Source organism: Ictidomys tridecemlineatus, chromosome 13 (genome assembly GCF_052094955.1).
Source record: "Ictidomys tridecemlineatus isolate mIctTri1 chromosome 13, mIctTri1.hap1, whole genome shotgun sequence".
NCBI lineage: Eukaryota > Metazoa > Chordata > Mammalia > Rodentia > Sciuridae > Ictidomys > Ictidomys tridecemlineatus.
The window spans coordinates 34,349,968-34,375,862 of NC_135489.1; the positions used below are offsets into that span (position 1 = coordinate 34,349,968).

Below are 25,895 nucleotides of genomic sequence, written 5' to 3' on the forward strand. Positions count from 1 at the left end.
CTACATAACCAGCAAGAGAGAACCTTTATCAAAGGTTGATGGGGGTTGGAAAAAACCCAACTCACAAAGCATGTTTTTGATTGGAACTTGGCTATTGTCCAGTTCAGTGATTCTCAACAGTGCAGTTTTGCCCCAACCCCCAGGACATCTTGGCACTATCCAGAGACATGTTTGTTTGTCACAGCTGAGAGAGGGGAATGCTACCATAACCTGGCAGGTAGAGGCTGGAGATATTGCTACACATCCTACAATGCACAGCTCAACTCTCCCACAATAAGGAAATTCCAGGCCAAATGACCTTAGTGTTAAAGTTGAGAAGCCCTAGTCTAGTCCAATAACTAGCCCAATACCACAAACTATCATTTACTGAGCTGACTCTCTATGTTCAGATAATAGTACTGATCTCTCTGACATCTGGGAACTGTTCCTTTCTCAGCTGAAAACAAGGAAAGACTGTACTATCTCTGGGCTCAACTTGAACACTGCCCCCTTAGCTTTGGTCCCCAACCTCAGGGATACTCATGAATTTAGGCAGTGGGCCCATCCTCATGTCCTCATCCAAGGGAAACCCTGATTTTACATGAAGAGGAAGGATCTTTCCAACTTCAGGGGCCTCAGTGCAATCACCATAGCATTCATATCTTGGGTTCCATCTGGAATAGAGAGGACACTTGGTATTGCTATTTGATCCTGACTTTCTTCTCCTTACCATGACCACCACAGTTGCTTCAACTCCAGGAACATTTGTGTCTACTCTGTAGGAGATAGGGCTGAGGCTGGACTCTGCAGTGACCTCTTTCCCTCAATGTAAGGAACCAGAATTAAGACCTTCATCTGAGCAGCAAAACTTCTTGGGGAGATAGATCAGCCCCTCAAGGGACAAACAAGGACCAGGCAATCCTGACTTAGCTAGAGTTAGCAAAAGCCTCTGAAAAAGAATGAAGGATGAACAAGTATGATTAAAGTCAAGGGCAATGAGAATAGCCTGTGTGGTAAGAGAAGCCTACCCATCTATTGGGTAGATGGGACTTAAACTCTTTGTTGAAGGATGGATAAAATTGGGATGTGTGAAGTCATTTTATGCAGAAAGATAAGCCAAGGCATGGTTCACAGTTAAGATTGAGCTGGTGTAAGAGGTCCAAGTCTATCCTCAGGCCCTGGGAGCCAACAAGGTGGGGGCTCCATGGGTTGGCCTTCCTCACCTTTGTTCTGTTTGCCTCCCTTCTTTCCCAACCCCTTTGCATCCCTGGAACCAGGTGGCAGCACCCCTCCGGGCATCACTGCACCAGCCGTGCCTAGCATCCCGTCCCCCATTGGGGTGAATGGTTTCACCGGCCTCCCCCCACAGGCCAACGGGCAACCTGCCGCGGAAGCTGTGTTTGCCAATGGCATCCACCCCTACCCAGGTGAGCACATCTGGCAGTCGCCCTTCCTTGGGAAGCATACTCACCATTCTGTCCTTGCTGTTACAACTAGGAGCATGTGGCTCCTGCTCTCTGTCCATTCCTTGGTAGATCCCAAAATGTGATCAAGGAGATCCAGCTTCCTGCCCTGCTTCTGAAAATATGCAGTTGGAGAGAAGAGACTAAAATCCCACCCTTGGGGATGTGTCTGTCTGATCACAACAGTCCCATTCCAGTGACTCCCGTAGGGAAGAAAAGACACTGGATACAATTGTATAGCCAGGCCAAGAGTAACTGCAAATTAATAGAATGTGAATTTGCGCTAAAACAATTAAGGGAATAGAAGCTAAAAAAATAATCAGATTTAATGTTTAGTAGGAAAAGACTCATTGGGGAAGGAAATGGAGACATACTGGTTGGCATACATACTAACTAGTACCCACCAGTCAGTCGGGTCTCTTGACGCACAAAAAACTCTGGGCAGCACCTCAGACAGCGACTTAGAACTTTGGACAGTTCCCAAACTTGCAATTCAGAGTGTGGCACACAAGAAAATCCTGTAGGCCTGTTCCTGATTACTTTTACTCCTTTTAAACTCAGCACTTGTCACACAGTGAGAGTGTGCAGTTGACCTAGAGCAGCTTCTCTCTCTTGTCTGGAAGGTGAACTAAAATCAGTGTGGGGAAGCTGAGCCCTGAGCTCAGTCCAGCAGAGGATAATGTAATAAGATATGAAGACTGCTGTCCCCCTTTCCTAGAGGGTAAAGGGAGAAGTTTCAGAGTGCAAATGCATATTAGCAAGTGTCTGGTCTGTGCTGAGTGAAAGGAAGGCTCCGGGGGAGGGCAAGACATGGTCTATCCCCTTGGAGGTTGAAGTCCAGGTGAGAACAAAATCCATCTACAGAACCAAGAGACTGTAAGGCAGAAAGAAGTTGAATCAAGAGTGAATATTCTCAGGTTGAAAACACTGAAGGACTCAAATGATGGGAGAATCCTATAGGCTGAAAAAGCCCCAGGGGCCTCCTTGAGGAGGAGGCTCAGGGCAACTTTAACAGGTGGGCAGGCATTGGAAAGATGAGGATGATCAAGGCGCACACTCTGGCGGGGCCCTTCCTGGAGACCCAGAGGCAGGAGGGGACCTGCCTAGTAGGGGCAGAGATGGTGAGGAGGTTTACCTAATAGAACTGAGGGGTTCAGTCTCACCATCTCTGCTCCTACCAGGCAGCCCCCTCCTGCCACTGGGTCTTGTTCCCCAATCTGGGTGCCCATCAGAATCTAGAGATTTGATAGAATTACAGAAGCTCAGAGGTTCTGATTTCACTGTCTGAAGTATGGCTCAAATATCTATAGTGTATAAAAGTTCCACCAGCAACAGAGTGCAAAGCCACTGTGCTTGTAGGGACACAGAGGAGGAGATTTTGTGTCTCTGAACTTGGAGTTTTCCTTAACCCCATTCCAGTGCTTGTTGTACAGGCACCTCCAATTCCTCAGAAAAATGGCCAGAGGGATCTAGAAAAGTGATGTGGTAGGGCCCAGAGTATTGGAGTGGTGTTTGAAGATGAAGGCTCCAGCTGATAGGGGAGGCAAAGAGGGACTTAGCAAGCTGGAGGTGGAAGTGACTCCACTAATATCAGGCTCATGGGCTGGGAGATGCCACCCCTCAGCACATCTGGACTCTCCATTCCTCCTTCCCTCCAAGCCCATCTGGATCTCTGGATTCAGGGAAGCCATTTCCTTCCCCACCCCCACCAGCATCTGTGAGCCATTTCCCTCATGGAACTTGGAAATGTTTCTTTCTCCCATTTGTAACAATCTGGCACCTCCCATAAACAATTCCCTGCCAGAGCAAGAGGAGGGATGGAAGGAAGGAAAGGAGAAAAGTAGTACATTAAAAAATTAATTTACCATCTTTAAATGCGGAGTTTGGAGCCACTGTAATGAACGAGATCCTTCAAAATGTTCACTCTTTGGCAGTTACTAATGAGGTCATTAGGCAGAGAAGTAGAAAAGGGTTTCATGAATGTTTTCTTCACTTCCTAGCCCCAGGTAGTTTCTCTATCCTTCCCTCTTTTTTCATGGAGAGGTTGTTGGAAACACACAGTGTGGCCTTTAATGAAAGGGTGGCTCTCACAAACATAAAAAACCTGTTTTTTCTCCAGTAGTTCTATTTTCTGGGCACTCACTGTGTTTCTGGCACTCTGACAGGGGCTGCCATGAAGTTGTGCTGGTTATATTTTGCACAAGGGCACCAAACTATGTGCCCTGATGTAGGGGTAGCCTTTCTAATCTGCATCAAGGCGCTGCATGGGTGAGAAGCTGGGAAGACCAAGAGGACAAGCAAGATGTGGCTGTCCCTCCAGAGAGCTCAGATTCTGGCAGAGGAGACTCATGGAACTTGGAAATGTCTCTTTCCCCCATTTGTAGCCCCAGGCAGGAAAAAGCCTGTATCATAGCCCTTCTTTTGTTCTTCAGTATTGATTAGAGCCCCAAAGGGCCAGCTCCTCTGCTACTCCTAGGGGGTATTAAGCCTGTCATTCAACTGACTCTAGCGGCCTCTGCCTCAGCCTGGGCTCCCCTGAGGTCTAGATGCTATTTCCTAATAGTGATTAACTGAAAAACTCAGGAAAAGAGCTCAAAAGGAGAGTTGGGAATTCTGTCCATTCTACAGGCCTCAAAACCTGGCATAGCCAGTTAGCTTAGCTGGCCAGAGTTGACAGGCAGATGTGCCCTGGTGGTTCTCTTCCTGCCATCCTGTGTTACCCAGTTTGCCCAGACATACTGGGGCTGGGTCTTCCATGTGAGTGAGCATCTGTCCTGTCTACCTTTCTGGGCCTCCAAGGCCAGCCCAGTCCCATGTCAGTCATCACCGACCTTGGTCACTAAGGGTTGTGCCCACTGCTGATGCATGCTTCACGCTTTTGCCCACAGTTCCTCAAGAGACAGCAAAGGCCACAAGATGAACCAAGCCTTTCCCTATTCAAGCTTCTCTGAATGTATTGCCAAAGTTTCAGTTCAAGGGTACCAGAGTTACAGGGCAGAAGATAGGGGAAGGTCTTTGGTCTTCTAGCTCTTTGGTGTCTGTGGGCAGCACCCTACTCCCAGCCCATAGAGCAGAACTCAACCTGTGTGGCCAGTCCCTGCTGCAAGAGTCTCCAGCAAGACCAGGAGTAGAAGATCTCCATGCATAGTGAAAATTCCTTAAGAATGAGGGAGGGGGTACTGGGGTTGTGGCTCAGCAGTAGAGCACTCGCCTAGCACTTGTGAGGCCCTGGGTTCGGTCCTCAGAATCACATAAAAATAAATAAATAAAATAAAGTTATTGTGTCCAACTACAACTAAAAAATAAATATTATAAAAATAATGGGAAATGTAAATTAAAAATGAATGTTTTCTAAAGAGAATGGTATGAGAAAACAGGTCTGGGTGCTATAGTCAGGAAAAAGCCTGTCTCAAAGTTAGTGAAGCTGAGAGGAATTTTCATGCAACTCAACGCAATTTGTAAACATAAAAATATATGAGGCATATGTAATAAACTAAATTTAAAAAAAAAGAGAATGAGGGAGGGGTCCCTCTGAGCTGGAGTGGGTGGTCCAGGAGGACAGAGTGGCAGGGTAAGGCCCCCCAGTGGACTTTCTTTCACCCAGATGACATCTACCAGGCTTTTCTTTATTTACTGCCCCTGGCTTCTGCTGAGGATCAGTGAGGATGAACCCCTTCTGACAGCTTCCAGCCCTACAGCTCTACAGCCCTGGTGGGAGCTCATGTGTTTCCCTACCAAGACCCTGGTGATCAAGCTCTCCTCTAGCCTCTCTTCCCCAGTCCTCATATTCCTCTGCATGAGCCCCTATCTCAGCCACACCCAATCCAGCTGTAACATGCCTTCCCCAACTATGGAGGGCAATGTAGTAGGAGCCCTGGGCTTGGAAGGAAGACCTCCAACAGGGCCCAGCACTCAGGGCCCCTGTCCCAGACACTGCCCTAGTAAGCATGTAGTGGCTAGAAGGGGCAATGCAACTATTATGTTGTCCCCGGAATGGTGGGGGCAGGGGCCAGTTTGGGTGCGCATCACTGACTTCTGCCTGTTGGCTCCCCAGCAGCACAGAGCCCCACCGCCGCGGACCCCCTGCAGCAGGCCTACGCGGGAGTGCAGCAGTATGCAGGTCGTTAGTATCCACACGTCCCCTCGGCTCTTTTCCTGGCTGCATTCATCCTTTCACGCCCGTGGCACCAATGCCCTCTTCCCACCCCAGACCTGGGCCCTGCATGGGAGTGGGAGAGTGGGTGGCAGGGTCCTCAGGGGAAGGAGGGAGGCTATACTGGCTCCACACCCCCACCCTATCTGGGCTGACTCCCTCTCTCAGGCCTCCTAGCATTCGGTGCAGTTTTCCTGGCATGGCAGGGTGGACTGGTAATGGTGGTTGGGCAGAACCCCAGATGAGATGAATTTAGTTACTTGTCTTTGAGGCCCAATTTCTCTTCCCAATGGTACTGCCAGGGTACTGCAGAGCCCCTCCAAACCCCTCTCCTCAAAGAGATTGCTCCCCTGGGCCTCTGGCCTCACCTTTGCCCAGGAGCACCAAGCTGCACAGCAGCGCTGGGGGCCAGGCCAGACTTGGGGTGCTGCCTAGCATAGTCCACAATCACTGGCTCAGGAAGCAGAGATGCCTGGGTTGGAGAGAAGGAGGGACTCTGGAAAGGAAGCAGCTTCTACCAGCCAGGCAAGTAAGTCAGTTTGCAGGGAGAAAATGGAACCTGAGATAGCGTGTGTTTGGTGAGAAGAGACAGCCTGAGGCTAGCAGATGGCCTGGGGCCAATGAGCCAAATCAAGCTGTCAGCCAACCATTCATCCCCACTCAGCCTGTGCCCTGTTGTCCGACCTGGTCAGGTTACCTTATTGCTGGCTTTGGAGAGCCAGTGCTGTCTCTCCTGAGGGTGAGTGGGCTCCCTGATGAGATGAGAACTGAAGGAAAGCTGGTCTTCCTCCTCTAGAGACCAAAGAAAGCTCTCTCACTGGTCCTGGAGCCCTCCCCAGCTCCTATGTCAGACCTTGCCCCTCAGGGAACCAGGCCAGGCAGAGGGGTATGTTGAACTTTTCTGTCCTACCTCTGCTTTTTTTGAACTGAATATAGAAAACAGCAGGCTTGTCCATCTCAGCCCTTTTGCCCCTGGGGCTTACCTCTGGCAGGTTCCCTAGAGGCCAGGTCCACATATCTGGCAGCTCCCCATGTCCCACACAAGTGCCCTCTGAGAGGGAGTGAAGGCAGATCAGCTATGGCTATCCACTATTGCAGATTAGACTTGCCTGACCCCCCAAGTGCACCCCACCCCCACATATGCACACACTTCTCCAGTCCTCATTCTGTGCTTCTTTGCTGGTACCAAAGACTGAAGGCTGCTTCCTCTGAAGCAACTGAGCTAACACATACCAGCTGGCCGGCTGGCCTTTACTGCCTGACACTGAAATCTCTCTTTCCCACCTCTCACCCTGTCTCTTTGCCTCCTGTTGTCGTCTCTCGCCTCTTCTCTTTGGCCCTCCAGCAGCCGCCTACCCTGCTGCCTATGGTCAGATAAGCCAGGCTTTTCCTCAGCCACCGCCAATGATTCCCCAGCAACAGAGAGAAGGTGAGTCTCATCCCCTCCTGCCCCTCTTCCCAAAGAGACTGTTCACCTGTGTCTCTGGTCTCACCTGGGCCTCGGGCCATGGCCTTGGTTGGAAAGGCAATCTGGTCTGTGTGTGTGAGGAGGTGGGTGAGGGAAGGCAGCAGGGTTATGGGATGTGACACTCTCCTATCTGGGCATGGAGGCGCATGTCTTGTGGTCAGCTCTGCAAAGAAGAGTGACGGTTGGGCCCAGCACAGGGAACTGGACAGAATGCACCAAGGGCTGGTGGGTCATGCACGCGACACCTTTCCCACTCCCCTCTATCACTTGCCACTGGGATGACACAACTCACACACTGATATCTTGGTTTTTTAAAGAAAAAAAAATCCTGAGAATGGTTGCTCCTTCCCTAGCAAGCCCTGAACAACCTAGCCTCTGTATTTTTCAGTGGCAGCCTGTCCCCTGCCCCAGGAAGCACCCAGCTTTACTGAGGACATAGAGGCCTGTCCTTGGGGTCTTCAACTGAGGTCCCATTGCTGTGTTCTCAGGGAACTGAGAACATAGCTAGGAGCTGAGACTGTGTGGCAGCTTTGGCAGCACCAACCCTGAGAGCTGTGGGTGTTGAGAAAGAATCAAGGTGGTCAGGAACATGAGGAAAGTGGTGCTCTGTAGGAAGTGGAGTCCAAGAATCCCCTTCCCTGGTAAGCAGGATTTGGCCAGCAGAAAGGACAGGAAAGTGCTTGCTCATGGCTGGGGGTTTCACATTCTTGTTCATCCTGGAAAGGAGACCTTGTGCCCTGGGTGACCAGGAGTGGAAGGTGTGGCTCCCAGGCAGGACTTTTAATAGGCAGGATGAGGCAGGATGAGGCAATAGGCCTTACTCAGGCTTAGTAAGGAAGGGGGTTCTTGAAAGCCACCCCTAGAGACCCTGATGCAAACATCGCAAAGCAGGTAAGGTCCATTAGCTTGGGTGGCAGGGACTGAATGACGACACTCAGTGTGTTCCCATCCCAGTGCCTAGTGATCCCTGTAAGCAGAAAGATAGGAGACTAAGTTAATAAGCCCTTCCTTGGGGGCCTGCACACAGATAGCTGAACTTGAGGTGTAGGAACACTAATAAGGTTCTGTCTTCTCTCCCCCCATGGGAACTTCACTTGGCAGCAAGGCCACTGAGTTTGTCCCAGCAGCCCACATGGTGGTATTTCCCACTGCCCACCTCATAGCCCCTACAGCAAACTGCCTTGGAGCCATGGGATAGAGCTTACTCAGAAAGATCTGGGGCATCTGCTGGTCCAAATCCCTTTGGTGAGACTGGCCACTTGAAGGCCCTAGAGCTTGAACAATTAAGAGCCTGGGCTTTGAAGCAAACCCTCTGATTCCCAGATCTGCCTCATATGACCTCAGACAAACCTTCTTATACCCTTAGCATCTTCATCAGAAATGAAGACAGTAAGGACCATTTCTTAGAGGGGTGTGAAAGTCAAACTTGCTCAGATCTGCCCTCTGAACTTCATGCAGCAATTATCTGCACATAGCCCTTCCTATACCAAGGTGTCACCCCTCCTTGCCTGAAAACTGTACAAGAGGAGTGCCATCCCAGCTCACAGGCTGACAGCTCCCGAGATCTGCATCATTAGACCTCTCTGTCCCAGGAAAGCTGAGTTATAGTCACCCAGAGGTACAGACTAAGTTGTCATGCCCTGGTGCAGCTAAGTGACACCTGGAGCCCCCTTCACTTCAGTGAAGTGGGATAGGAATGGTCCATCAGCCTTGCCTTTTTGCGATGGCCCTGGCTCTGCTTTGCCTCTGCTGTCCCCTGTGCCTTCACCAAGCAGGGCAGAGCCACAGGGGCTGGCCCAGGCCTAGAGCAGAGAAGTATGTCCACAGGCCCTGACACTTTTGTCATCATGCTGGCTTCTGGCTGTAGGCAGCTCCCAGTGTCACTCTAGCCTGTGGGCTCATAAATCTTTGAATCCTATTTTACACACACATGTGTGTACGCAGAACTTCAGGTCAGTACAACCCTCACCCAACAAACATGAAGATTCTACTGCTGGCTTTTAACTTGGTCCTACATTCACATCCTGCCCTTCTCCCCACCTACCCCTCTGCATCTGCCTTTGAATTCATACCTTCTCCATCTCTGAGCAGCTTCAAACATACATGCTCCCTGCTCCCTAGACCAGGCCCTGTGGGCTGCTTCTCACTTCAGCCCCTCTCATTGCTGTACCCCTTTCTCCCTGGTCATGGTGCTCAGGCCAAGCTACCCCAGGAGAGCGGGGCTGGGGTGAGGTAGGACATAAACCCAGATACCAACAGAGCCTCACTTATGCATAGGTGAAATGGTGACACTGGGTGTGGGTTTCTGGGGAAGGCTGGAGGGAGGGAGAGGTCTTCAGCACAGAGAGGTAGGGAGGCAGGTATTCCAGGCAGGGGTCAGCAGGAGCAAAGGATGCTGCCAAGCAGGAGGTGAGCCTGGGGCCAGGAGATAGGTAGAAAGGTGGGCTGCAGTCTGACCAAAGCCAAATCCCATGGTGTTGTATGAAGCCTGAACAAGAAAGAAGGCATATTCCTCCTGCTTCACCAATGGTTGTCCTCTTATATCATGGCCACCATCCCCTGTGGAACACCTCTGAATATCAGAATATACTGGTTGTTGGGGAGGACCCTCCTACAGTTGCCCGAATCCCCGAAGGCCACCTGCTCCACAAACTGAACGAGGCTACCCTCAGTGGTGGCTGCAGTTGCAGTTCTGCCAGGAGTTGCAGGGTAGTTAGTAGTAGTCGCTTTCTATCTCTGAAATGCCATTTCACCATTTCTTTGGGTTGGACCAGATTATCTCTAAGGTCCTGCTAGTCCTGCCATATAGATACTCTCTAATCTTAATGAAAAAGCAGAAGGACTTAAGGGGGTGTAGTTTCACTTCTGGGGGCACTGAAGCTGCTGTCTGTCATCCTACCCAGCTGGACCTAGAAGGCCATCTCTGGGTACTCAGCTATACACCATGCAGATGGGACTGAGCCTGTGACCCTGACTCTGAGAGCTCCTTGTCTCTTTAAGAAGAAGAGAAGTAAACTCCTCATGAAACAGCTTGCAGAACTTAGAGTTGGAACAAGGGCTCTGAGTCTGAGGAGTGTGTCAGCATGGGGTGGAGCCATCAGGGAAGCCCAGAAGAGTGAGAATGGGAATAGGAAGGGAGAACAGAGGGCACATGACCAGGACAGGAGAAGGCACATGCCCCCACATCTAGGGAGTGACCGGCCTGGTAAGAGAGAAAACTTCCCAGAAAGAGCCCCAACCCTTAGAGCATGGGGGATGGACACAGGGGGCACCCAAAGGGAGAGGCCAGAGGTACTCTTGGGAAAAGAAGGCATGGGTGCTGGAAGAGGTGTTAGAACCTCAAGAATGGTTCCTGCCCCAAGGGAGCATCCATCTACCTGGGCACCATCTAGGGGTACATTTACATGGCATGCACCAGTGAGAACACAGCATGATGGGAGGGGGACAGAGAGGGGACAGGGAGAAGAGGGCCAGCAGAGCTCGGGGAGACAAGGGAACACATCTGCGCCTGATTCTGAATGCGCCGTTCTCTGGCAGAGTGCCTGAGTGGGTGGGTGGGTAGAATGTGGGGACCAGGGACCAAAGAAGTCAGAGGCTCAGCTGGGTGGCTTCAGTGGGCAGGGTAGTCCTCTCTATAGGCTGTGGGCCTCCACGGGGTGGAGGTAGATGGAAGAGGAAGGAGGGGAGTAGGAGGGGATAGGAGGGAAAGAAGGAAAAGAGAGAATCCAGGGTGAACTCTTTGCCCCCAAATTGGATTATCTGGCAGCCTTGCTGGTCCCAGAGAACCAGGACAATTGGTTCTGGCCACAAAAACTGGTGCCTTACAGCCCTCACTTTTAAGCTCATGCTTAGGTTTCCACCAGGCTCGGATCAGAACCCCAGTTCTTACACAGCTCTCAGTGTAGCTGTCTCCTTTCCACCAGCCAGAGGTGGAAATCATCATCACTGCAATGATCACAAGTCACTTCAAAGGGTTAAATGTGACACAGGGTATTTAAGATGGCAGGAAACAGACCATACATCTTGAAAAGATTTCTGTTTCTGAGAGTTAAAATCAAGTATTTTGACTATTCAAAAAGAAATCTTTAACTATCTGGAAATTTCATGAATCCAAAGACCTCCAAGTGTTCAGAGCATCTGGGAAGTTAAGATTTTATGACTAGTAGAGAGAGAAGAATACACATTGTGGAGGCCATGGCCTAGGTTCATATCCTGTCCCCATTTCCCTCACTAGCTGTTTGTCCTTTGGCAGGTAACTTAACCTCTCTGGGTCTCAGTGTCCTCATCTGTGAAGTGGTGATGACATTGTAGTTAAGTCACAAGTTTGCTCTAAGGATGAAGTGAATTAACATACATAGAAAGTGCTTAGAACAGCCTGGCACATGTTCATGCTGCACAAGTTGGCAGGACTGTTACTGTTGTGAGGAGATGAAGAAAGTTTCATGGAATGAGGCTCAAGGGTGTCCTGGCTAATTGTGGCACCTTGGTGTGCAGTTTTTCCTGTGTCATCTTCTAGAAGAAGTAGGGGAAATCTGGCTTTTTACCTTCAAGACTAGGAGACCGTATGATGTGTGGCATAGTGCAATTGTGCCTCCATGGCCAGATGGGAAGGAGTGGCTGCAGGTCAGGGAGGTGACTGAACCCAGGCCACCACCCATGGGCACTCCAGGCCAGTCTATGCTAGGCCTGTGAAGATAAAGTGTCTCTCCAGCACGGGATGTCACTGCCCAGGCCATTCCTTTCACCCTCCCCAGAGCAGGGGCTGAGCAGGAGGGAGCCCCCAAACCTCTCTGCCCCTCTCTCTCCACAGCTGACCAAGCTTTGGCATGTTCATCCCATTCTCTCATCGACTCCACCCACCCCAGCCCCAGAGATGCCAGGCCCATGTTACTGATCCATTTTGCAGAAAAGTCGACTGAGGCACAGAGAGGTTCAGAGACTTGCCCAAGGACAGAGTGGAGACCAGAGCTCAGACTTGGGGCTCAGCAACCCCATTCTCTGGGGACCCGTTGGATCTTGAATGAAACCCCCCCTCCTAACCTTGCCCCACCTCTCCCCGCTGCGCTGCCTAACTCGCTCACCTCTCCTCTGTCTCTCTCTTCCCCCACCCTGCCATCCCTCCTCCCTGCCCACCCCCTCCCCTCACCGCAGGGCCCGAGGGCTGTAACCTGTTCATCTACCATCTGCCCCAGGAGTTTGGGGACGCTGAGCTGATGCAGATGTTCCTCCCTTTCGGTAATGTCATCTCCTCGAAAGTGTTTGTGGATCGGGCGACTAACCAAAGTAAATGCTTTGGTGGGTAAAGATAACAAACCAATTAGCTTCACTAGGACAGGGCTGCTCGCACCAATTACAGGAGTCCAACTGCTCCTCACCTGCTCCTTCGCATCGCCCCCAGGTGCTCCTGAATCCAGCCTCCATCTCTCAGCCCTTTTCTGTCTTCCCCTGTTCTTTCTGCTTCTCGGCTTTCCTACCCTCCTCTACCTGGCTCCCACCTCCCACATCCCAGCCCAAGAAATGGATTTCCTCTTCCAGCCAAAAGGCCCAAGGCCATCCCCTGAGAACAGGAGGGGCCACTTTGGGAAGGGCTGGGAGAAGCAGTGAGCAGAGCCCAGGACATCCATTCTCCCAGTGGCCCCTCCTCTCATGGTCTGAGTGGCCATCCTGACCCCTGGGTCAAAGCCCTATGAAGCCCTACCTTGCCTGCCCCTTATCTGCTCTCTCTGCCTGTCTGTCCTGCTGCCCCCTCTCTGTCTACCTGTTCCTTGCTCCCCACCTGCCATGCCGTGAATCCCTCTCCCCACCCAAAGCCAACAGAGCTGAGAACTGTTGAGGAGCCAGGAGGAGACTGGTCACTTCCCCATGAAGCCTAAGCTCTGAGCCCAGATGGAAATCACAGCCACTCAGCTGCAGTGAGCTCTGCGAGGCACCACACAAGGAAATGACCAGGAAGGCAGAAGGAGAGACTTGGCAGAGATGTGGGGTTGGGAGGAAAGGTTTAAATGGCAGGGAAGAGGTACAGGAGGCTTCTGGGAGATCAGCAAGGGAGAATTTATGCTGGGGAGGTCTCTGGCCATTTTGATGAGGAGGCTTTAATTGGTGTGGTAGGTCATGGGAGATGGTGTGAGAATGGAACTATAGCTTTCAGGAAACTCACTTGGTGGCAGGGTTTTAGATGGGAGAGGTAAGACCTAGAAGGATCCAGGAGTCTGACAGATAAAATGCAGGACACCCTGTTAAATCTGAATTTCACATAGACAATACTTTTTTAGTGTATGTCCTAAATATTGCATGTGATAGGTCCTATGTAATATTGAGGATAACACACTAAAAAAATATTCATCACTGGTCTGAAATCCACATTCAGCTGGGCATCCTGTTTTTATCTGGTAAAGCTGACAACCTTAACCAGGAAACTCCAGAGTTCCTCATGGAATTCCCCCTCTTCCCCACACCTCTCCCCTCTGCTCCTCTTTGGTCCTTCTCCCTCCTCCTCTTCTACTTTGATCAGCCCATCTTTTCAGGGCCAGATCCATTCATGAGCCCTTGAGGACTAAGTAGTATAGTCCCCAGGAAGCCATACATGGGACCATAGCTGAGTCTACCAGAATTTCCTGATAAACCCCCCAGGTTCTGGAGCTGTGAGGAGAGTGGGAGCCTGTGTTGGCTAGGGAACCATGGTCACAGCTTGGGGGTAGTGGAGGGGAGAGATACACAGTGGAAAAACATCTGGAAGCCTGGAGACTGGCTTTCCTGAACCAGGAAGGACTTGAGAATTCTGGGCATATTTCCCAAAATCTTGTACCACTGTCCTCTCCTCTCTGGCAGATGCCACAGAAAACCTGTGGTCCTTTGATGGCACAGAGTTGCCCCAGTAGCTCATTTCTTTTTGGGCATGAAAAGCTAAAGAAAGACAGGGTGTACCACTCGGTTGTCTGGGATATTTCTCCTTATGAATATAGTGGTATATGTAAAAACTACCAAGTGCAAGTCAGTTATATTTGCTTTCAAAATAGGATCCAAACATGTAAATGAGAACAAAAAACCCAGGAGCCTGGGAATCACTAAGTTCATCCAGGCTTATTCTCCTGTCACATCTGGGCATATCAGCACTGTTCCTGTGGCATAGCCTGGGTTTTCAAAGGCAGTTCCTCAGAATCTGCCCCAAGCAGTACCCACTCAGGCTACTAGCTCACTTAAGATATCCAGGACCAGGACTTGTTTCTGCTTTTCATAGAAATCATCCTCTGTATACTTCTATTGTCTCTTTCTTTTCTTCTCAAACTCTCATACTAAATGCCTTCTGGCCTTGAGAAAGGAAAGGTTCCCACCACACTGGCCCAGCCAACTGTTCCTCCTTTAGTCACTTGAGTTCTCCAACTCACTCCAGCAGTGGCAGTGACAGCATAGCCTTCTACCACTCTCCCACAGACCCAGCCTGTGAGACTCTCACTCCAGTGCTCACTCATGGGCAAGTCACCAAACACTCTGAACCATGGGATCCTCATTTGTGAAATGGGGATGTTTGCAGTCACCCTCAGGGATGCTGAGAAAGTTCCATGAGATGGTCTATAGCAGAGGCTTGGCCAGAGCAGACCCTTCAGAAATACCATTATCCCTTTTCTTCTGCCATTTTGCCACAAATGTGGTCCTGTGTTGAAATGAACTTGAAGGTTGTACTTTGGATAAGCATCAGAATGAAAAAAAGAACATTCCCGAGGCCTTCATGAAGATATGTGCTGCACAAATGGTCCCTATGTTGGAAGGAGGGCTGGGGGATGCTAGGAGGATGTCCTACTTGTGAGGCTTTCCACAGTGTCTGGGAGGTGGGGCAGGGGACTCTAGGGGAAAGGAGACTGTGCTGTGAATGGAGAGTACGCTGAGCTCTGTCCACAGGGGTCTCCAGTCTGTGGGCAGATGCTCCCTACACTGATCACTGGCCAGTTAACAAAACTAGGTGAGGGAGAAAAGTTCCCTTCAACCCAGAATCCTTCCCAGCTCCAATGTTTCCAGATACCTCTAAACTCTTCAGGAAGCTACGTTTCTTCCTTCCTCCAGAACCTTCCCACCTGGTGACTAGCTCTTCTTTTACACCTCACCACAGACAGCCTCTTCATTCCCTTTTATCTTTCTCCATTCTTTCTGCTTTGCTCATTTCTTTACCTCAAAAAGATCCACGAACTCCAGATGTCAAGGTAGAGCTGGTGCCAGTGGTGTGTAAGCAGAGGAGTAAGGGATAGAGCATGTCACCCACAGTCAGGCCACTTTGTCTTAGCAGGGACAGAAGTTTTAGTTGTAACCATCCTCCTTAGTCAGGAGGAGAGCAGTATAAACCCAAATATTGCTCTGGTCTGCTAGGCACCTGACTATAGTCATCAGGGGATGGGCCTGGAGGGGATGAGAGGAGTGGGGGAAAGGATGACAAGAAGTAGAAGTTCATTGGCAACTGTGGATAATCCTCAATCTTTTCTATTTACTTTAGTATATAGATTTGTATGGATGTTGGTGTTGCTGTGCTTTTCCTAGCTCTCACCAGTTATGGCAGCATTCACATGTGTGCACTCATGTGTCCACACATGTACAAGTGAGACACACATGCACACACACCTTCTTCCCCCATCTTTGATGGTATGTGGCTGAATGACAAATTGATCAAAGGAAGGAGAGGAGAGAAAGAAAAGAGACAGATGGAAGCGATGTCTGGGGTTGGGGTAAAAAGGGAAAAAGCGCTACCATGTGGGAAGAGTGAGAAGGGAGTCACTTTCTTGGAGTAAAGGTGCAAACACACCTACAGTGCCACAATTAACTAAGAAGATAGCTTCTGTTTCACGTAGTCTAGTGGTGCACCTGTCTCTTACCTATCTAATGGCCATTTGTGGGACAAGCACCCCAACTGAGGCACATCCTATAGCCTGTGTATCTCACCAAGCTGGATTTCACATTTTGCAGGATCTAAGTCCATTTTATAGGAGAAAGTCATCTGAAGTGGAATGAATTTAAGGAAATACTAGATGAAACCAAGCTATAGAGATTTATTTACAGGAGAACTTGGAGTGAGAGTGGATGTTTTTATTTATTATTCCTTGAACTGGCCGGGAGGGTCCTCTATAAACCTACTGACCACAGGAGCCTTTCCTCAAGGCTCAGTTTGGGAGTTTGGGAAATGTTGATGGGAAGTCTTGTCCGCATAAGGAGATACATTCTAAGTTCCTGAAAGTGACTTTTGAACTCACTTTGGAACACTACCCATTCCAGTCTGGGAACTGCTTGTTTAGGACTGTGAGCCAGCAGAACCTGATGTGTCTGGGAACTCTGGAATGAGATTGTAGTCCCCATACAAAGTAGTCTCTAACTTTTACTCATACTGTTTTAGTAATCATATTAACGTCTACTGTTATGGTGGTTGGAGTTCTCATGAGGGGTTGTGGGGTACATATCAGTTGGCGCATGCTTGGTCAGGGAAAGAGCACCTGCTCCCAGGGCTTGGAATTTTACACACGTGGATGGGGCTGCTGACAGCCCCTGGGGGCCAGGTGGTGGGTGAATGCAAGTCGGTCTGGTTAATGCAAGTCGGCCCAGCCAAGCAGCCTCGGGCAGGGGCAGGGCCGGGAGTGGGGACCGAGGAGCTGTGAGGACCTAGCCTCCGGCCCTCGGCCCACCGCTGGGCCGCACTCGCGCGGGGGGCGGCCGGCAAAGGCGGCGGAGAAGCTTTCTCCGAGGTGCCTCCCCTCCCGCCCCCTCGCACTCCTCTCTCTCCCCAGGCCGGCACCCCGTGCCCTCCCGCTGCCAGGCCCCCTCCTGTCAGGGAGGACAGTGTCCAATAAACTCCTCCACCCGCAGGTGTGTCCGCCCTCTCTTACCGAAGGAGAGGGCCGAGGTGGCGGGGCCGGCCGGGGTGGGGGGGCGGGTGCCTCTTGAGCCCCGCTAGGCCGCGGGCGCCCTAAGAGTGGCGCCGCCCAGAGCCGAGGTGTGGCGCGCCAGCTGGGCCGCGCAGATCGGCGAAGCCGGGGGCTCTGGAACGTCCATCCCGGGAGGGGCCCTCGCACGCGGGCGGAGGGGGGCGCGGGGCGCGGGCACTTGGCCCGGCAGGGTTTGAGGCTGGGCCGGGGCGGGCCCGGGGGAGGAGCCTCGGGGCCCCGGGGTGGAGCCTCGAGCCCCGCCCCGCCCCGCCCCTGCCCGGCCTTCTTCCCCCCGCCCCTCCCCGCCGGGAGCGGCCCCCGGCGGCCCCGTGGAAACCCAGGCCCTCGTCCCTCGTGTCTCGCCAGGCTTCGTGAGCTTCGACAACCCGGCCAGCGCGCAGACCGCCATTCAGGCCATGAACGGCTTCCAGATCGGCATGAAGAGGCTCAAGGTGCAGCTGAAGCGGCCCAAAGACGCCAATCGCCCGTACTGAGCGCCGGCGGGAGCGTCCCCCGGGGGAGACCAGGACTCGCACAGGTAACCGGGGGCTACCGGGGTGTGGGAACGGGAGGTCTGGGAAGGGGGCATCAGACGGACCCGCCATCTTCTTGGGCCTTTGTGGGCCTGACCCTCATTTGTGCCTTGGACCCGATGCGCCTGGCTCAACCTGCTCCTTGCCTAGTGTCCACAGGACAGGAGCAGAGCTATGGTCATCCTGGCAGAAATGGGCAAGGTCGTCCCCTGTTGTGGGGCCAAGAGGAGCAGGAGTGAGGGAGTCATCTGGGAAGGTATACAAGGCCTACACTGGCAGTTCTTCTTGCCACAGACCCTGGGGTGGGCAGATGGCAAACACAGAGCTATAGCCACAGGTTGAGGCCTTCTCCCAGACTTCCTGGCTCTCCTCTCCCCAGTTCTGGGAAGGGCCTGCAGCCTTTAGTCCTTTGACCCCTCATCTCTCCAGCTGCCTGTAGCTCAGTCAGGACAGAGGGGGCAGGATTTTTCAACGGGAACTTTACCAGGAAACAAAACAGAATGGACCAAAAACTGGGGAGAGTTGATATCATAGCACTGCGGTCCCTTACCCTGTTACTTGGGTCATGAGTTGTCACCTCATCTGCTCAGGCTGGGGCCTGCTTAGCAGCTGGGAGCAGTCAGCCACTCGTTTTTCAGGCCAAATGTTCCTTCTCAGAGCCTTCCTGAGAAGGGCATATAGGGAGATGTTCTAGGCTACCAAAAGTCAACCTCAGCCAGTTTCCTTAGTGCTGTTTGCTACTGCAGTCCTCACAGACCAGAAATGGAGGTCACCTTTGAGTTCTACTGACTCAGGATGCTTCCCACACCCTGTTCCCCATCTATTCAGCAGTATGGTACTTTAGGAACTATTAGGGTTGCAGTGGTGACTGAGCCTGAGAAGGAGGGAGCTGACAATAGATTACCTAGCATGTCAGAATTGTTAACTAAAGTTAAATCATGTGGTCAAGGTGCCCAGGGCCAGCCTCATTGCAAGGGTGACATTAGAGCAAAGATGTAGCCTTTGTGTGCAGACATCCTCTTTCTGAGAACACAGCCAGTATGTAAGTCCCAAGGTGAGGTCAGGGGCAGTGTGGCCAAGGAGCAGCAGGGGGCCAAGGCAGGCAGAAGGAATTTAGGAGATTGGGCCAAGAAAATGGCAAGAGAGTTGTGGGTTAAGAAAGAATGTCCACTTGGGGCCTGCACACCATTATATGAACTTTGATCTCCTCTGAGATGGAGCGGGCATTGGAGAGTTCTGGTAGAAGAACTTGCATTTTGGCAGATCACTTCAGCTGTAGTTGATATCAGGTTGTAGGGGCTGAAGCATTGTCTTGTGTTAAGATGGGAGTTCCTCTGGAAATCTTACTAGGAAACTAAGGCAGGAAGAGTAAACAATAATGTCAATGTGACAGGTTCACAGCCAACAGTCGGAACACTCCCAACAAGGCTCTGCCCAGCTCAAAGACTGTCCCCTGAATCCCTTCGTGCCACCAGGTTAGCTAGTACATACTGAGCCTAATAGCAGGACAGTTCTCAGAATCCTTGTCCTGAGGTTTTGTGGGTTGGAGAAGGCATTAAGCTGTGTGTCTGACTCCATGGGAGTCCTGTCTCCCGGGCCCTGGGCTTTGACTGTAAGTGTGCTTTTGCACAGTATCTGGAGTGAGCTTTGCAGGTGTAGGTGCCCCTCTCTGACCTGTGCATTGCAAAGCTGTAGTTTTGGGCCTGGGCCCTCTCTGGCTAGAACCCAGATGTTTTAAGACCTGACATCTGAATTGGTTGGGCCAGGACATAATTTCCTCAGCCAGATCAATGAGTTGGAACTTCCTTGACCTGATCTAAGCTTCCCCATGCTGGTCAGTGATTACTGCCACCTCCAGGGCTGTGTTCTATAGGACACCCCAGAGAGTGGCTGGGAATGGTTGCTCCTACAGGAAGAGGAAGCAGGTAGCCAGCTGTGCACATGCTGGGGAGGCTCCTGGGGGCTGAATGCTGCACTGAGAGTATGTGAGAGATGAGGATGTGTTCAAGAGAGTTCCCTACACTGGGTTTTGAGACTTCAGTTCCAGTGCTCAGCATGGTGCCTGGCACTGAGAGACTGGGGGAGGGAAAAGGAACAAGCACAGGGAAGGCGTGAATGCTTGTGAGGTACCCAGGACTGGTGTGGAGGGCAAGGAGGAAATTCCTCAGGTTGTCCCTTAGGTGCAGTTGCCAGAGCTAACACCTGATGGCAATACATTTCTAAGTTCCTTAGGCCTCTTTTCTCATACCAAAGGAACCTGCCAACATACTGGGTGGATCTAAGAGCTTTGGGGAGGGGTTGGAGGTGCAGAGGAGAGGGACATTTCAGGACTGGTGGGCATGTGATAGGCCTTTGTCTGGGTGAGGGAGATCTGATATTGGAAGGATAGAGCTCAGCTTAGGTGGGCAGACAGGACAGGGAGTCTATGGAGGGAGGGAGATTGGGGAGTGCTTCTGTGATGGCTGAGCTAGAGGCAGTGACTCAAAGTAGAGTCACTGCTCAGCTACTGCACAGCTTATCTATTATGACATTGTAAGATCCCAGGGGTCCCTTCCCATTCACCCTAATGGAACAAAAAACTGAAAGTGGAAGTCGGCTTCATGGAGAGGCCTGGTAGATTGGAAACCCTGGTAATAAATTCTAGGCACGTAGGCTTTGGCACAGGCCTGAGTGCATAGAAGAGCACAGGATGAGGAACAAGCTCATGAGTAACTATGAGGTTGGAATTGGGGACCCCAAATCCTAGGGTGGGGGCAAAGGATCATGAGATGGTGAATGAGGGAGATGGCAACTCAAAGCTGAGTAACCTGATTTGTCTGATATAGAGAGGATCTCATTTCTCAACCATTAGGGCTCCATCAGGAGAGAAAATGATCAGACCTGGCCAGCTAGAGAGAGGGGGTGGGCTGGAAAGGGGAAGAGGAGTAGGGTGGATGGGGCTCCGCCGAGCCAAAGTGAGAGCAGCAAGGATTGGAGATGCAGGGTCACTGTGCCACCCTCTCTGGTGTGCCACTCTGTGGTGTACCTGAAGCCTCCTTTGTGACCCTTTTATGGGTCAGAGCTACAGAATCTTTGAAGGGCTTCACACGCCCTGAAGCAGCCTCAGTTAGGCCACCTTGGGAACAAATCAAAGGGTATGAGGTAACCATGAAATGAAATTGTAGGGCCCCCCTAGGCCTGTTGATAGAATTCCAAGAACATAAGTATAATTTAGGAAATTTCAGAATGAAGTATTGTCATTTTCCGAAGGTTCTGAGGAAAAAAAGGTGTTATCAAAGTGGAGGGGAGGGGATCAAAACTCCCTTGTGCGTGCTCATGCCGCCTAGAGACCCCTTTCCTAGGGTGGGGGCCAAGGTGGGACCCACAGGCTGGAGGGCTGAGCTGCCGCTCGTAGTATACCATACTATGGTGGCCAGATGTCTCCTGTGGCACTTGCCTTAACCATCCCTGCCAATCAGGGTCAACCCCACTGGCTCCCACTGCTGATCCTCAGGCTGGAGCCACAGAAAGCCAGGGAGCCAAGGAGAGCTCAGCATCTGGGGGAGAAAAATCAAGGGTGTTAAAAGCAGAGAGCTTGCTCCCTGAGATCTGCTTGCTGGCCACGGTGGTTTGAGGGGCTGTTTATTTTTTCCTGGCCCTCTTGCCAAACTGCCTGTGCCTCTTCCTTTTCCCAACGCATGATGGATGCCCTTAGTGGCCCTGTGTGAGGTTCTGCTGCTGTTCACAGTGTATCATGTGTCTGCATAAACAGCCGTGTGTGTGTATGTGTGTGTGCGTTGCTGTGCCCATGTCGTCCGTCTGCGGGCTCCTCCATCCTTTGAGTTCTTTTCAGTTCCCTTATGATTTGACTGCTGTTCTCTCATCAGAGCTTTTAGATTGATGCTGTGGTCTGGTGCTGTTTAAATATTTTTCCTTTTGATTTTGTTTTAACTTCTTCCTTGCCCTTCTTCACCCTCAACCCAACTCTCCCTACCCCCCACACTCCCGACCCCACCCCACCTGCCCCTCCTCTTCCCTCCCTGCCCACACTCTCCTGTCCTCTCTCTCTCTCTCTCTACATATATAAATATATATATATATATAAAAATCTTTTCTTCTTTTGTCATTCAATCAAATTCCAACAACCCAACCAGGGCCAGTCAAATCCACCACAGTCTCGCGCTGAGCTAGGAATAAAGTTCACGTAATCACATGAGAGTGGAGAAAAGTCCCCCATCCGTAAGTTCAAATCAACTCAAAGTTCACAGTGTGACATGATGGCGTCATGTAACAAGGCTAAGAATCGGTTGCATGACAATTGCCGTCAAGTTTCGTGGAGGTGCTGTGATTGGAGCGTTTTTCTTGGATGTCGTATCCGTGGATGATTGGCCAGTCATGATCACACGTGCATTTTCTTGACTTTTGTGCTGCCACGATCTTTTTTGCTGTGCTCATTTTCGTTTCGTTCTTGGTGCTTGCAGTGGTTTTACTTTCTGTTGTTTGGTTTTTCTTGTTCAGCGTTTTTTTATGCTTCTCTAGATGTCACATAGAGAAAAAAAAAACTAAAGAAAAAAATTTAGTAAAAATAAAGATGAATTCCTGAATTATCAAACATGGGATCATTTAACTATGCAAACCATTATTTTTTTCTTAAAAATAAGGAAAACATCTTAAAAATATCTATGCGTGGTTGATTTACTTGCACTTGAAAATATTGTGATTTTATTTTTTTCTAGAAATTTGGGGGCCTTTTTCAATTGACACTTTCCTAGGTCTGGTCTTTTTCCAGTTAGGCTATTTTAAATCTCACCTCAAAAGGAAAAACCAAAACCCAAACCAAAATATCTAATATCTATAGTAACAAAATGATTTAAAAAAAATTCTAAACCAAAAAAAAAAAAAAAACTAGAGTACAAAGCCAGAGGCCTCTGAGAGAGAGCCCAGTAACAATTATAAGGTTTGTATTATAGCTGCTCCTGCTAAATTCAATGTGGGGAGGGGAGCGGGGGACTGGGGGCTTGGGAGGGCTTTTTTGGTTGGTTTGGAAGAAACAGTACTGACAAAAGCAAAATGCACCTTTTTGTTTACAACTGAAAAAGGGTCCTTGACAAGTGTTTTTTAATTTTATTATTATTTTATTTGGTGTTGTAATTGTTTAGACTGCTGTGTACGGTTTGCTGTTTGTTGAATCAACAGTGTGAAAAACCTGCCAGCATGGATTGATATACGCATGACGTTGTCCCCTGGACTGGGGGCTTTGCAGTTCTAACTTTCTTGATGTAACCAGTCACCCCCATGTATAAGTGGAAGCTGCTTGCTAGAATGGAGATGAGTCTCATTTGTTAATTCACAACGATAAGCATTTGCCTTCTGATTCTAGTCAGATCATGATTTTTTTTTCTTAAAAGCAAAACACCAAAAAGCCACCATTTGAAACAAAATCAAGAACTGTCTGAGTTAATTTACTTAAGTTTTATAATTAAATCTGTTCTGACCTTTTTTTAGGTTCTCCCATCCATTCCCTGGAAGTTCTGAATTTCCTCTAAATTCCCTGGCATGTATGAGAAAAGTATTATGTATGTGTGTATATGTGCATATACATACACACATATCCATGTATGTCCACATATGTGCAGGTGAATATATTCTACACATATATCCAGATATACATATATATATACACAGCCTCGCAAATAGTTACTGATCTGGGGAAAGAAGTGGTTGGCTGGAAACTGGGCAAGGATTTTACAAAATTTGAGTCTTGGCTCTGTCTTCCTTCTTTTCTTTAAGCTGGGGAGGAGTTGGCTAGGTTGTTCAATTCTTGCTTTCTGGTTTGCTAGGCTTCTGTATACATATTGTATCTGGGCTGGATCCCTCAGGGACAAGTTTAATTATGATCACATCCCACTGTCCCAAATTCTTCCCTTAGATATAGCCATCCCTCAATCCAGTACTCTAAAGGAACCCAAATCAAGAACTCTCTCCCCACATCTAAACCTCAGCTACAACCATCGCCACTAGACCGCCAAGTGGTTTCTTACTCTGAATAGAAGAGCAAATTTCTTTTGACTGTATCATGATCATGACTAATTCTCATACTGCTCTCTCTTCCTTCCCTCCTGCCATCCCCCAGAGTTCCCATCCTACCCCAAGGCAGGTTCCTATTGGTGTTTGGATGCATTTTGTGTTTTCCCTCATGGCTTAATCAGCCCCGATTTTCTTCATTTTAGGGCAGGATGCTGAACGGGCTACATTAAAAAACAAACCTCTCTCTCTCTCTATTTATAAATGAGAACTGTTGGATGACACCTTTGACATATCAGCCAATATCAATCAAGCTGAAGACTCCAGACACTCTGAGACTGTAACATTTTCTTCAAGGAAAGTATAACGTCTATGGAGTTCAGAGGGAACGTGTTTGGGGGAAAAATATACATGACATAAAGAAGACGACAATGAAGAAAAATGAGGAAAAACATATACACATAAAAAAAAAGGCAACTTTAAAACAAAATAACATGAGACCAGACGGGGAGGCTGAAGGGCTGGGCACTGGGAGAAGACGCTGCTGCTTACCGATCCTGGGGCTTTTCCAGCCCATGGGCGCCTGAGGCAGGCGGGGGCAAGCGTGTGGCGGTGGGGGCCTGGTCCCCAGGGGGCGGCTGGGAGGCCGCCACTGAGCATCTCTATCTGTCATTCCTTTAGCTATTTAGGGACCAAAGGACCAAACTTTTTATTGCAGATGTGTAGCTCTATGTCAAATAGAGGAGGAATGGAGGACTACCTCCTTCCTGCCTCCTGGCTGTTCTTGAAACAGCTTAGAGCGATTCTATGAAAAACGTAATAAAAAATTAAAAAAAAATACAAAAAATACAAAAAAATGAAAAAAAAATAATGCTTCAATGCTTTTAAAACAGCAAGATAATAGTTCTTTGATACTTTGAGAGGCGCTTTGATTACCCTCATTGAAGTCTATGAAACTTTCCTATGGTTTTCTGTATTATATGTCTGGATGGAGCTGTTAAGATGCACAGATTGGTGGATATTTGGGGAAAGCAACAAAAGTATGAAAACTTATTAACCGTGAAGTGAGGAAAACAAGGAGGGGAACAAAGGATCTTCCAAGACAAGGTAATTGTTGTGAAAAGTCTGTAAATGCTTCTAACTCTTCCCCCTCTTAAAAATCATAATAGTTGTACAGAATTTTAAAAAGGAAAAGTTTAAAATACCTATATAATAGAAGAAAAAAATTAGAGGAAAGCAAAAAATAAAAATAAAAAAATAAAAAAAGGAAAAAAAAAACTATAGAAGTTAGCGTTACTGCTAAAATCCCAGATGTTGTAGGACTGTACTTTTTGTAGAGTTTAGACTGAGCATCAATCCCTTCTCCCCGCGAGTGCTGTCGGACGCCGTTGTCCCCGAGGGCCAGGCCGGACTCTCCCAGACCTGCGGGCTCCCGGCCGCCCGTCGCGGTGGAGGCCGTGCACCCAGCCGGGAAGGGCCCCTCGCCCGCCGCCGCAGCCGCCGCCGCCGCCCGCGCCTCTCGCTTCGCTCCGGGAGCTGCGCGCTCGCTCTCCGCAAGCCCTGGACACCTCCCGCTTCACTCGCCTTCCCTGCTTGATCCAGAGACTTTCCGGGCAAGGGAGAACTGGGAACTTTCATCTTAAAACAACTAGGCAACACACACACACACAAAAACCTTAAAAAAGAGAGAGAAAAAAAACAATCTTTGAAGAATTTCTGAAACTGTTTACAAGGAATTTTGAAAAACAGGGATGTTTAAATGATGCCGGCTCTGTTTTTCTGTAAATAAATTTGCATATTTTGTAGGACTTTTAATTGTAATGATAGAGAAAAAACAAGGAAAACTATTTAATGAAAGCACGATATTTATCTTTGGTAAATGACTTTAGAGCAGTTAAAGACATTGCTTAAAAACTCAGAATCAGAAAATACACTGAATTATTTAAGAACACATATATTTTAAAGTATATCATATTTATTATAATTTATTTGCATCTTTGGGAAGACTTGCGTTGGCATTCTGCCTCCATAATTCCTTACTGATGGCCAGTTCATCCGGAGACCAGGGGGGCACTGGGACCTATCACTTTTTTTTTTTTTTTTTTACTTTAGAAGAACAAATTTCTGGTTCCTGTCAGGCCTCCTGTCTTTCCTTTCCTTTCTATTTTTTTTTTCATGTTTTTAATTTTCTTTTTCTTTCTCTTGACTCCTCCTTTTAGGATGTCCAGATGTTGTAAAAAACAAAACAAAACAAAACAAAACAGCTGCAGTTCGGTACAACTGCTCTTTTCACACTCAACTCCCTAAAACTCCTTGTAACCTTCTGTAACTATTGGATGACGCTTTCTCCAGCTTAGCCCTAAATAAAGCACAGTTTAAAAAAAAAAAAAAAAAGAC

General features: G+C 49.4%; 1 protein-coding gene across 50 annotated transcripts in view; it reads left to right on the plus strand.

The window, feature by feature from the left end:
* The window catches only part of Celf4 (CUGBP Elav-like family member 4), a 291,322-nt gene extending 265,713 nt beyond the window's left edge, over positions 1–25,609 (plus strand). For 6 of the 50 annotated variants that reach the window (XM_078030128.1, XM_078030129.1, XM_078030137.1 and 3 more), the window contains 6 exons: positions 1,257–1,406; positions 5,500–5,565; positions 6,941–7,024; positions 12,215–12,298; positions 17,329–17,500; positions 23,705–25,609. In XM_078030128.1, the coding sequence (XP_077886254.1) occupies positions 1,257–1,406; positions 5,500–5,565; positions 6,941–7,024; positions 12,215–12,298; positions 17,329–17,456 (512 nt within the window). In that variant the 3' untranslated portion in view covers positions 17,457–17,500; positions 23,705–25,609. Of the gene's footprint in view, positions 1–1,256; positions 1,407–5,496; positions 5,566–6,940; positions 7,025–12,214; positions 12,299–16,824; positions 16,904–17,328; positions 17,501–21,628; positions 21,714–23,704 lie in introns of all 50 variants that reach the window. The other 44 variants (XM_078030145.1, XM_078030146.1, XM_078030152.1 and 41 more) reach the window with 13 other exon arrangements.
* The last annotated feature ends 286 nt before the right edge of the window (positions 25,610–25,895 follow it).